General features: G+C 44.2%; 1 protein-coding gene across 2 annotated transcripts in view; it reads right to left on the bottom strand.

Annotated features, from left to right (window-relative positions):
- The window catches only part of gabrb4 (gamma-aminobutyric acid type A receptor subunit beta4), a 169,227-nt gene extending 156,442 nt beyond the window's left edge, over positions 1–12,785 (bottom strand). The window contains exons 1-3 of one of the 2 annotated variants that reach the window (XM_073058481.1): positions 12,422–12,785; positions 10,746–10,837; positions 9,862–9,929 (exon numbers count right to left, since the gene is read on the bottom strand). In XM_073058481.1, coding sequence (XP_072914582.1) covers positions 9,862–9,929; positions 10,746–10,837; positions 12,422–12,501 — 240 coding nt within the window. In that variant the 5' untranslated portion in view covers positions 12,502–12,785. Of the gene's footprint in view, positions 1–9,861; positions 9,930–10,745; positions 10,838–12,421 lie in introns of those variants that run through there. The other variant, XM_073058482.1, reaches the window with a different exon arrangement.
- Between the last annotated feature and the right edge of the window lie 726 nt (positions 12,786–13,511).

Consider the following 13,511-nt stretch of genomic DNA (forward strand, 5'->3'; position numbering starts at 1 on the left):
TTTGGCCAGGCTGATTTCTGTCTCCACACTGCAATGTTGTTCACACTTACTTTTATTCCTGACTGCAACTCAGTTGCATCTCTGTCTGAGGGTTCCATTGAAACAGTGATTTCAACTGCTCTTTCAAATGCAAGTTATGCTTCAGCAGTCATTTTTGAATGCTTTCTTGTAAGATTCCAGAAACTAAATGATCTCTCAGTGGATCTCAAGTCCATTACCAAACTGACAAAGCATAGATGATCTCATTGATTCAGCCAGTCTGAACTGGACTCCCTTTCTTTTTGATTCCACTTGTGAAACCTAACGCATTTTTCAATCAACAATGGTTTTGGTTCTAAATGTTCCTGCATTACTTTGACAATATCAGCAAGATATGGAAGTCTGAAATGTGCGTCTAACCTTGACTTTACTTTATGTAATTCATGTATTTATACCTATAAACCATAGCAAATTATTTAAACAAACAAGAATGCATAATCAACCAATATTTAATCAAGATTACTCAAATGCTACTTAAATATTAAATAGGTAACACTCCCTGCTATTGATGGAACATCACAAATTTCTGTCAATGCAAACCTTACTTATTATACCTTCTGTATTACACCGACCTACAAGTTGTTAATGTACACTACAAATAAATATCTCAACGTTAATCCTCGTGGTTCATAGTCTTCCAATCTCAAAAGCAACCTTCCTTCATTAACCTCTGCCCCTTATTATAAAACCAATTTTGCATCCAAATTGGCAGTTAGGTTTGGATTGTATGAGCTCTAATCTATTGGACCAGCCCACCATGCAGGTCATTTCAAGTCAAGCATTTTCTGCACAACTTTTATCAATACACTCATAGGCCTCTTTATTAGATACCTCCTTTTGGACGCTAAGGTGTGCATGCTGATGGTCTTCTGATGCCGCAGCCCATCCACCTTAAGGTTCAACGTGCTGTCAGTTCAGAGATGCTCTTCTACACACCACTGTCGTAACCACGCAGTTATTTGAGTTACTGTTGCCTTCCTATCAGCTCAACTCAGTCCGGTCATTCTCCACTGACATCTCTCTCATTAACAAGGCACTTTCACCCACAGAAATGCCACTCACTGGATTTTTTTTTGTTTTTTTGCACCATTCTCTGCAAACTCTAAAGACTGTTGTGCATGAAAATCCAAGCAATTTCTAAGATTCTCAAACCTCCCCATTTGGCACCAACAAATATTCCACAGTCAAAGTCACTAAGATCACATTTTTTCCCTATTCTAATGTTTGGTCTGAACAACAACTGAACCACTTTTATCAACGAATATATAAATTATACAGCCATGAGATTTGCCTGCTCACAGGTAGCCACAAAGCAAGAAACCAGAAAAAATCCACCACACTAGTGGGCTGGCCCCTGCACGCTCTTCGGTTGCATTGGTTGTTAGTACAAATTATGCATCTTTACACGCTTTTATAGATTGAGTTGTTGCCACATGATTAGCTGGTTAGATATTTGCACTCACGAGCAGGTGTACAGGGGTATGTAATAAAGTGGCCACTGAGTGTATACTGAGTTACCTCTTCTAAAAAAAATTAAATTACTGAAACCAGTTTTCCCACGAGCAAACCCATGCAGGCTATCTTTAATCAATCATTGCCTCTGCAAGTGTAAATAAATCATGTTTCTTGGAATTTTTTCAAACAATTTCCCTACCACTGATAAAAGATGTCCCAGCCTATAATTACTTGACTTATCCCTGCTGTCCTTTATTTATAGGGGAACCACATGAACTATCCTCTAGTCATTTGATACTCCACCAGTGGCTGGCAACAATGTAAACAGCTCTGCCAGGGCACCAGCAATCTTGTCCCTTGCCTCCCACGGTGGCTTGTGATACATCTCAGTAGATCCATTGGATTTATCTGCATCAGTAAGAAACACTTCCTCTTTCTTAATGCTGTCCTGTTGAAAGAACATCACTAACACTCTCCCTGAATGTCTACCATTTATTATTTCTTAGTGAATACTGAGAAGAAATTATTGAAGCCCTCACCTACATCCCCTAGTTCCAATCATAATTTGCACTTTTGGACGCTAAGGTGACCTACTCGTTCCCTGGTTATCCTCTTGCATCTGATATCCTTATAATGTGCACTGGGATTCTCCTTAATCTTGCCTGCCAGTAATATTTGTTCTCCTATTTTTTTTTTGAAAAAGGTACCGTCCAACATGCTGTACGCTACTCAGCTAGTGCCTCACAGCACTAGTGACACAAGTACAATTGGCACATTCTCCCTGTAGGGTTTCATCTGGATGTTCCAGTTTCTGCCTGTCTCCAAAAGCACATGAGCTCAAGCTAATTGGCCTCTAAAAATTGTGCCCAGGTTGTACGTAGCTTGGTGGCGGGAAGGAGGTCAGAGTTCAAAGTCAATATATGTCGCCATATACAACCCTGAGATTAGTTTTCTTGTGGGTAAACTCAGTAATCCAAGCAATAAATTTATGAATGGCCCATGAACACTACCTCACCACTTTGTTCTTTTTTGATCTACTTATTTATTATTATCATCAAGTTCAAGTTTAATTGTCATTCAACTCTACAGGTGTATGCAGCCAGATGAAGTAGCATTCCTCTGAGCCCAAGGTGCAAAACAGTACCAACAGTCACACACCGAACACAGTAAACATAGTTCCAACAGCACAGAAAAACTATCGCCCAAGTCCCCGAGCAGCATGGCACTCCTGAAGATTGATGGTACAGGGGATCTTGTCCAGGAGCCATGCTTGTACAAGAACAGGCACGCAGGAGTTTCTCATCTCGTACTGGGTCAGCTGCAGATGAACGCAATCCAGCTGGCCTTCCACTGAACAAACACTGGAGAGCAGCACGAGGGGGGTGGCCCCCAGCCCAGCACAGAATCCAGAGTGCCCGCCACACCTCTGCTCGCTCCCACTCTGCCTCCCGTGTCTTCTCCCCCTGGCGGCCACAACAGACGATGCCGTGGCACGAAGGCCTGATCTGTGTAGCTACCAAGGCCACGTAGTTCCCGGCCGGTAGTCTTGCCAATGAACCGGACTTGCAGTGTACTACCTTAGCAATGTCCAACGGTTCTCTTGCGATCACAAGAAAAACACCCAAGACAATCGTTTGCACTGTTTGTTGGACCTGGGTGACGGTAGCAGGTGATGACATGGTAAGCAACAAACCCACAATGAGCTTCACCACTGTTCGGCAACTCGCCAGCGGGATAGATCTGCAGCACTCAGGGCTCTCAATATCCAGCAATGTCTTTCAATCGTAAGAAAGGCGTAAAAGGACAAACAACAACGCCATTGGTTAGAGCCAGAGAGGCCACTGTGACCGAGTGTCCCGCCATTTTACCTAGAGACACATTTCTTATGGTAATTTATAGCATATTTTATGCATTGCTAAAAAACAACAAAGTTCATGACGCGTGTCAGTGAGAATGAACCTGACACTGTTACTAGGGATACAGGGGATGGTACAATTATGGGTGTCGGTCCAGCTACAGTTACTGTACCTCACCACCAACAAATTCTCAAATCAGAGTGGACTAACACATAGGATACTGGGAAACCAAAGAACTTGCATTTCCTCCACTTTAGAACCAAACTCATTCCAATCTCCATCACTGGCAAGTGATACACAATATGAGAGAGTGAACCTTACACTCATGCACAGAAGGTCACCCACTGTGCAAAACCACAGGACATAGGAGCAGAATTCGGCTCTTTGGTCCATCGAGTCCACTCCACTATTCAATCATGGCTGACCCTTTTTTCCCCACCCTCAGCCCCAGTCCCTGGCCTTCTCCCTCTAACCTTTGATGGCATGTCTAATCGAGAAACTATCAAGCTCTGCCTTAAATACACCCAACGGGACCTTCGCAGCTGCTGTGGTGAATTCTCCAAATTCACCAATCGCCTCTGACAGCAAAGATCCTCAACAAGATGCTTAGAAAATGGATCATTTCCTATAAATTGGAAGGGCCCCTCAGCAATGGCACAGAGGGGCATTGATAATGATTTGAACTACCTGAGAAAATGCTGGGACGATCGAGATCAAAGTTTATGGACCACCTAGCAGCAGTGGCCTCTGCCTTCCTGCATTGCTTCTGAAGCCTGGACTTCTGACAGTAAACACGTCAAGGCAATGGAGAGGTATCACCAATACTGTCTCCACTAAACCTCCAGCATCAGCCTCCTCTTTCAGGCTAACACCCCCAGCATTGAACCAGTCAGATCCAATAGGTGAAAAGCATTGTCCTCATGCCCAGCACCAGATTCCCAAAACAGAGACTCTACCACTAAGCATCATTATAGCAAGAGATTTCCAAAAGAACAGAGGAAATGGTTTGAGGACATGTCAAGGCTATCCTCAGTGGCTCATGAGGTCCCTGGTGTGTAACTTGCAGAGAGAGCCTCGGTTCTCCAGCGGGAGGACCCCATCAAATTTCCCACCATTGTGTTAAACACCCCTCTGCCTCAGGTGTGGCAGAGACTGTGTATATCCATAGTGACCTCATTAGCCTCGTCACAACCTATAAATACAAGCAGAAGCAAGTCACATTTGAACATTGGGAGCTGCCTAAGATAAAGTTAGTTGCATCAAAACTGTGGAATAGAATTGGTGTGTAATCTGGTACAGGTGCCGGTAAAGGGCTAGTACAGCTACCAGGGCAGATGCTGGTGTACAGCATTAGAGACAGTAGTTCAACTATTGGCATGCAGAGTATATAAGGAAGGTGTTAGCACAGGTATTTTTACAGGAGGTGTTCGGGTACAGCGCAGATCTGGTACAGTGGTATGGGTACAACCACACCAGTCATTGAATGATTATTAGTTCAAGTATCATTGTAGTTGATGGTTCAGAATCTAGAAAGACGCTAGTATAGACACCAGTACAGTTATTGGAGCAGGTGGTAGAAGAAATATTGGTACAGACACTAACACAATTACCACACACAGACTGGTAAAGACAAAGTTATGGCACTACTTTCCACTGGTGTAATTAGCAGTACAGACATGAGTGTAGTTGATGAAAGAGGAACTGTTCTATTACAGGTACAAGTACAAATGTTGATACATGGAGCAGTACAGCTGGTACTAAATATTGTCTAAATATTGCTGCCAATGCAGAGAAAAGTATTGGTGTGGGTGCTTCTTACAAATACCCTCAAACACACAGAGATTAGCAGAGATGCAAGTACAATTATAAATTAAATCAGGAGCTGCGATAGATTTGAATACAATTGTCAGGAGTACCAGTACAGACACTGACAATGTTACTGAGTATCAGTCGAGATCCCACCATAATACATACTAATACAGATATTGGTATGATTACTGAACTGGTAATTGTATAAGCAATGGTGCAGTTATTAGTACAGGTCCTGCCACAAACTGATACAGGTATCAATTACAGGCATTGCAATGGAATCGGAAAATATATTGGATCAGCTATCACTATAGTTGCTGGGACAGGTACCATATACTGGAAGAATGTTGAATGGTACAGAATTCTTGGTCATTCAGGCATAAACCTCAGTATTTAACATAGAAGCCTTATATTATTTAAATCTTTGAATGGTTTCAAGCTTATGATGAGAAGACTTGATTAAATCTTAATCAAGTGTACATCTGTTCCTAAATATTTTTCCTTGGATCTGGGACACTAAACCTGTCACATAAATAATACTCACACACTTAGTGATCACAATTCTATCTCCTTTACCACAGCAGTGGAGAGGGATAGGAACAGACAAGTTAGGAAAGTGTTTAATTGGAGTAAGGGGAAATAGGAAGCTATCAGGCAGGAACATAGAAGCATAAATTGGAAACAGATGTTCTCAAGGAAACGTATAGAGGAAATGTGGCAAACGTTCAAGAGGTATTTGCATGGCATTCTGCATAGGTACGTTCCAATGAGACAGGGAAAGGATGGTAGGGTACAGGAATAGTGATGTACAAACGCTGTTGAAAATCTAGTCAAGAAAAGAAAAGCTTATGAAAGGTTAAAAAAAATAGGTAATGGTAGAGATCCAGAAGATTATAAGGCTAGCAGGAAGGAGCTTAAGAATGAAATTAGGAGAGCCAGATGGGGCATGAGAAGGCCTTGGCGAGCAGGATTAAGGAAAACACCAAGGCATTCTACGAGTATATGAAGAGCATGAGGATAAGACATGAGAGAATAGGACCTATCAAGTGTGACAGTGGAAAAGTGTGTATGGAACTGGAGGAGATGGCAGAGGTACTTAATGAACACTTTGCTTCAGTATTCACTATAGAAACGGATCTTGGCAATTGTAGAGATGACTTACAATGGATTAAAAACCTTGAGCATATAGACATTAAGAAAGGGGATGTGCTGGAGCTTTGGGAAAGCATCAAGTTGGGTAACTCTCTGGGACTGGATGAGATGTACCCCAGGCTACTGTGAGAGGCAAGGGAGGAGACTGCTGAGCCTCTGGCAATGATCTTTGCATCATCAACGGGGTTAGGAGAGGTTCCAGAGGATTGGAGGGTTGTAGATATTGTTCTCTTATTCAAGAAAGGGAGTGGAGATAGCCCAGGAAATTATAGACCAGTGAGTCTCACTTCAGTTGTTGGTAAGTTGATTGAAAAGATCCTGAGAAGCAGGATTTATGAACATTTGGAGAGGCATAATATGATTAGGAATAGTCAGCATGGCTTTGTGAAAGGCAGGTCGTGCCTTACGAGCTTGATTGAATTTTTTGAGGATATGACTAAACACATTGATGAAGGACGAGCAGTAGATGTAGTGTATATGGATTTCAGCAAAGCATTTGATAAGGTGCCCCATGCAAGGCCTATCGAGAAAGTAAGGAGGCATGGGATCCAAGTGGACCTCACTTTGTTGATCAAGAATTGGCTTGCCTACAGAAGGCAAATAGTGGTTGTAGATGGGTCATATTCTGCGTGGAGGTCAGTGACGAGTGGTGTGCCTCAGTGATCTGTTCTGGGACTCCTACTCTTTGTGATTTTGATAAATGACCTAGATGAGGAAGTGGAGGGATGGGATTTGCTGATGACACAAAGGATGGGGGTGTGGAGGGTTGTCAGAGGTTACAGTGGGACATCGATAGCATGTAAAACTGGGCTGAGAAGTGGCAGATGGAGTTCAACCTAGATAAGTGTGAGGTGGTTTATTTTGGTAGGTCAAATATGATGGCAGAATGTAGCATTAATGGTAAGACTCTTGGCAGTGTGGAGGATCAGAGGGATCTTCGGGTCAGAGTCTGTAAGACACTCAAAGCTGCTGCACAGGTTGACTCTGTAGTTAAGGCAGCATATGGTGCATTGGCCTTCATCTACTGAGTTTAGGAGCCGAGAGGTAATGTTGCAGCTCTATCGGACCCTGGGCAGACACCGCTTTGGAGTACTGTGCTCAGCTCTGGTCACCTCACTACAGGAAGATTGGCTTTCATTGTTTCAGAGCCGGAACCCTATTATTCTTGTCGTGTCTTCGCTACTCACTTAATGTCATCTTACAAAATTCAATCAGCTGAGATTAAAGGAGCTACTTGCCTGGTTGAGTGCAGCTTCAACAACACAAACTCAACACCATCCAGTCAAAACTATCTACTTGATTAGCACTTCAACCACCACCTTAACGATTAATTCCTCCCAGCACCTGTGTACCCGGTGTACCATACATGAAGAAGACAATAGCAAGCTGCCAAATAGTTTGACTGCAGCAGTCCTCATTCCATTCCCTCTTCCAGATTCAAAGAAAACAGGTTTATACAGATTTCACCCTGCTGTTAATCTGGCAGGAATATATTCTGTAAATACTTTGCACCTTCTCTACTCTCATTGCGACTTGATACACCAAACCAAAATACAACATTGCAGGAGGACCTTCTTCAGCATTCTTGTAGTAGGCTCAGGAAGGCAGCTGACTTGTACCTTCTGTTAGGGTAAAAGCGAAGCTGATAAAAGTCGGTATTGCAATATCTTTACTTTAATATTTAAAACTATCTACAATTAAATTGGATTGGAAAGCCTTAGGAGTCAGTTGTGGGGGGGGGGGGGGTCCGCTAGCCCATGTTATTCATCCTTGATGTCACTTACTCTCCTCCTTTAAAGATTTTAAAAACTATTACTGTTTGGTCATGAATTTAGGACATGCATTGGTATCTATTTCTTTCAAAATATTGTCACCTGTGATAAAGGAAATACAGCAGCTGATTTTCACTCAACGAGTCCACCGAGCATCAACATACACACAAACAATGTACCGTAATCTGTTTGTGGGTATGTTGGTTGAGATATAAATAGTGAACTAAAGCCTCTTGCTCCTTCAACAATGCAATGGAATTTACATATACATTTGAAAAGCTATCGGGGATTTAATCCAACATCAGGTGGGGAGAAAGTGCAGCTGTCTCTGTGCACTGCACAGGATTGTGTTTAATTAGTTTTCTTAACAAACAATGTAGTGCCGAGACTCGAAGCATGGGAATGGGACCTATCAGCCTAATTTGTCTACACCAACTGTGATGCCCATCTATGCCAATTCTATTTTCCTGCATTAGGCCTGTATCCATCCCCTCCTTACTATCAAAATGCCTTTTAAACATTGTAATTGTATGTATCTACCTTTACCATCTCCTCTGGCAGATACCATCAACCTCAGAGTGAAAACACTTGCCCCTCAGATCTCCTTTAAATGTCTCTCCTTTCACCCTAAACCTGTACTTTCAAGTTTCAGACTTCCCCACCCAGGGAAAAAGACTCTGACCATTTACCAAAAACATATTCTTTGTATTTTATAAATCTCTATAAGATCATCCTCTGCCTTTTACATTCTAGTCAGAATAAACACAATTTATTCAATTTCCCTTTTATAATCTCACCTTTGCAGTCCAGGCATCTGGCTGGTGAACCACTTCTGGACTCTTACTGCCACATCATTCCAGTATTGTGGCAAGCAGAAATGCACACAATACTCTAGGCCAACATTTTATACAGCTCCAACATGACATACTAACTGTTTTACTCACTGTCTCGGCCCATGAAGACAAGATTACCAAATGGCTTCTTCATGAGCCTATCCACCTGTCTTCACCATGTTCAGGGAACTATGTATACCACAATTTCTCTCTGTTTTTGATTACTCCTGAGGACCGCTGTCTTCTTCATGATCTACGACGCCACCAAATTTTGTGCTGTCAGCAAACTTTCTCAGGAGCTCAACTCACAAAACAATGACCTGAGAGCCAATTCCTGCACACAACACTGGTTATGGAATTCCACTCAGGAAAACATCGCTCAACAAGTATCTTTTGTCTTTTATTACCAATCCAATTCAGTTTGTTAACACAACATAAATCGCGTGCGCCCTAATATTCTGGAAAAGCTTTCTATACAGGACTTGTCAAAAGCTTTGCTTAAGTCCATGTTTACAGCCCTATCTTCATCAATTATCTTCTCAAAAAAAAGTCAATCAGATTTATGAGACCGGATTTCTCCTGCCCAAACCATATCGCATCGTTTTAATCAGCCCCTGTCTTTCTTAGTGAATATAAACCCTGTCACTTAGAAATTTTTTCCAGTAATTTCCAAACTGTTTTTTAAGGAATGGCTCCTGGTTTCCTGGTTTCTCACTCTTATCCCTTTTGGAATAAGGGAATAACATTAGCTAATGTTGCTCCTTAACACATATGTGAGAAGTAAGTTGCCAATCTCCATTCTGAATGGTGTCTCTATTATTCCTGTATGGAATACCCAACACCATTGGCCGAAACACTTCATCTCTTAAATACCTCATGGTCTTATCCTGGTACACACCAAACTTACTAAGTACATTTTAGCCACAATAACATCCTTTAACTCACCATGTTAACTTCAGAGATCATGTCTATACTGGCGATGTGAATACTCATTCCCACTGTAACTGGAGATCCTGGCGATAAAGAAAATATTAAGTGTTTAATCATGCTGCTCTTTTCCAATTGCAAGCTCCTTTTAAGCATCCATTGTTGAGTTTTAAATGATGTACTCTAAAGTTGGGCCTCTCTCTCAAAGTATGCAAGAGATGAGGCCTTGCACAACCAGCTCCCAGTTAAAGTAAAAATTTCAATAAAATTACCAGAAAGCCAACTCAAACAGAACAAATTAATGATGGATATAATTTTACACTCAGATTACAGAAAGGATTAGTGTAATAAAGTATTTAGTGACAGACAGACAAAGGTTTCAGTAACATCCAACAGAAATGTTAACACTGATATAACATGAGAACTGTAGGAAGCCATCCAGTCCTAAGCTGCCTCCACAATGTCGTGACCTGCCGTACAATGTTCTGTATCTTAATGACTTCCATTTGCTTATTTCACGTTACAAACAAATTTTGTTTCGAAATTTTACATTGCAGCCTCTGAAATTTTTGAAAGGGACATTCTGGGATTCCCACGTCTATATGAAGAAATGTACCAGACAACATCCTCCTGCGGCCTGGGTTTAACTTTAACATTATGTCACTATGCCTGGGACCCTCCCAAAAGTGGAAACCATTTATGTCTATTAACCCAATCTTTTTTTTTGATCGCCCAGCGTCTTCAGTTAAAGCATTCCTGATAATTCATACCCTATAAAAATACAAAGGAGGCCTATACACACACTATCTTGTCATCGTTTTCAGTGCAGGAATTTGATATCTCCCAAAAGTCAAGGTTGGAGCTATCTGATAAAGTTTAGTGATGATAACAGTTTGAAATACCTCCAAAGTCAGGCCTGAGACGGATGTCATATCCTCTGAGCAATCTGTCCACTGTTCTTTTCACCAGGGAAATGTTACCGATTCCATTGACACTGAGGCAAGAGAACAGAAACAGCGTCAGTCTGAGTCGCTCTCAAAATAGCCAACATTCCCATTTGCTAATGGCAGCCGAAGGGTCAGATTTATATCCACAAAGGACTGAACTCAACTGGTGAGCAAGTTCTCTGATGGGTCAGGCACAGGGCTCCCTGAAGTGCTCTTTAAATGTCCATTTAACAAGGTCCTCTACCGTATAACATTGCCCCTATGACAACAAAATCTGGAAATTGTGGATCATTTTCCTTGTCAACACCTGGCAGGGAAGATACACATTCATGGTAGCATTCACCATCCCTCCAGTGTTCCAGAACAAGCTTTGGCTGTCTGTGGAAAAGGGTGATCAAAATTTTAAACACGGCACTGAGATTCTACAGCGCAGCAATGATCCGACCCTCCGGAATGCTTCTGAAACACGCTACCTACGATGGTCAGCTCAAAGCACCAACATCAGCCCACAGAGTTCTCCAAATCCACTGACAGGGTAAGCAAACCATCATCAGAGTCCTGTCCTTGGCCAGCACACCCAGCGCCAAGACCACAACTACTGGGTCCATTGGACAGGCTAAGTTGATCATGTGCCTGACACCAGGCTCCCAAAACAGGCAACCTATTCTGAGCTCGCTCATGAAAGGACGGAGAAGGTGCTTCACAAGATTCCTCAGAGACTCCCTGAAAGAAGATATCACCATTGCCCATTTGTGAGAATCACCTAGACTGCAGCAGCACAGAAAATGCTGGAGGAATTTTGTTGGTCAGCCAGCATCAAATCTGCAGGTCAGTAGAGGGAAATCAACAATCTACATTTCAGGTCAAGACCCTTCATCAGTACCTGGACTTGCCCCCTTACCCTATCCCTGCCGCAGATGCTACCCAACTAACTGATTTCTTCAAGCACCTTTTCATGTTGCTCCAGTTTCTAGCATCTGTAGTCTCTTGAGCCTCCATTCCCTAGCCCAGAACTGCTCAAAATGGAGACAGGCCATCCAGGAAGAGAGAGAACTTCAAATTTGATTTCTAGTGTGTCCCTTAATATGAAAGCACAGAGGAAGGACCAGCACCATTCCCCACCTTGATCCGCCCTTCCTCTGCCCACCAGCTCCCATCTTCGACCTCCTTTCCCAGATATGGTAGAGTGCACAGATGCCACTCTGGTCTGGTCAGAGTTCCACAAGCAATGGTGGACCAGAGAGGGTATGCGCATGGAATAAACAGTGGGAACCTATCAGTGCAGACTTCACCTGAATACACAGTGTGGAGCATACATGCAGAGTTAATTCATGCCTTTTAATGTCTCTCCTGCCAGTTATGTGAAGACAGCGGATGGTGTCCGCTGGATATTCAGAGCACAACCCGATTTTGGGCACATCAAAGGAAAGGAAGGGGGGGGGGGGGGCGGTATAGGTGATTATATTACTCGGCCAAACACATTCAATGGTGTATATTCAGTGTTGTATCTGAGACAGAATGGGAACGTGTCAGTAACCAAACCCTGCATGCAGAATACAGGGGAGACGGTAAAGGAGGGTTTATCGAGGGAAATAAGGTTTAAGGTTGGCGACCAGTGGAGTTAACTGTACCTTTGAGCCCAATAGACCACTGAGAGTCCGGTAAGGAAGGAGCAGACACCGGACACTCGCTCCTCCTGCAGTCTCCACATCGCTGCTGTCTTCAGCTGCGGCTAGGAGCTCCCTCTCCTCGGCTGCCCAGAGGTTCCGGCCCGGCTGCGAAGCCGCAGTGACTCTGCTCCCCGCTCCGCAGCGCAGCGCCCGCTTCAGCGGCTGCACGGTTCGCGCCGACTACCTCCGCTCCCTTCCACTGCCCTCCTCATTGCTCCACAGCCCTCCCGGGCAGCCCGACGACGGCCACCTGCCCCCTTCCCGTACGCACCAGAGGGGGCATCTGTCGGAACCGGTCTGACGTCAGGGCTCGCCTCTTAACCCGTCTCTAGCTACAGACCTGGCCGTGGGCCAGGGGATGGGGATGGGGATGGGGATGGGGATGGGGATGGGGATGGGGGTGTGGGAGGGTGCTTCGGAGATGCGGGCAGTGGAGGAGCAGGAGCGAGGGGAAAGCAGAGAGCGGTGGGGAAGGGGCGAGACAGGGAAGTAGGAGAGGAGGAAGTGGAGGGGAAGGGGAGGGAGTGAGGAGAGAGGGAGGGGAAAGGGGAGAGAGAAAGTGGGAAAGAGGGAGGGGAAAGGGGGAAAGAGGGAGGATGAGGAGAGACAGGGAGGGGAAGAAAGGGGAGTGAGGCAGAGGAGGGGAAGGGGAAGAGAGAAGGGGAGAGAGCGGGGAAGGGGAGAAAGAGAGGTGGAAGAAGGAAGGAGGGAGGGGAGAGAGAAGGGAAGGGAAGAAAGGGATGTGAAGGGGAAGAGAGGGTGAGGAAGAGGGAAGGGAGAGAGAGGAGAAGAGGGATGGGAGAGAGAAGGTGGGGAAGGGGAGAAAGGGAGGTGGAGGGGAAGTGGGAGAGAGGGAATGGGAAGGTGGCAGGGGAAGGGGAGGGAAGAAAGGAAAGTGGAGGGAGGGAAGGGGAGAGAGGGAGTGGGTGGGGAAGAAGGGAGAGAGGGACGGCAAGCAGGAAGGAGGGAAATGGAGGTGGAGGGAGGATGGAGGGGAATGGGAAGGGGAAGAGGGTGGGGGAAGGGATAGAGAGGGGAAGGGGAGAGGGAG

Source organism: Hemitrygon akajei, chromosome 10 (genome assembly GCF_048418815.1).
Source record: "Hemitrygon akajei chromosome 10, sHemAka1.3, whole genome shotgun sequence".
Lineage (NCBI taxonomy): Eukaryota > Metazoa > Chordata > Chondrichthyes > Myliobatiformes > Dasyatidae > Hemitrygon > Hemitrygon akajei.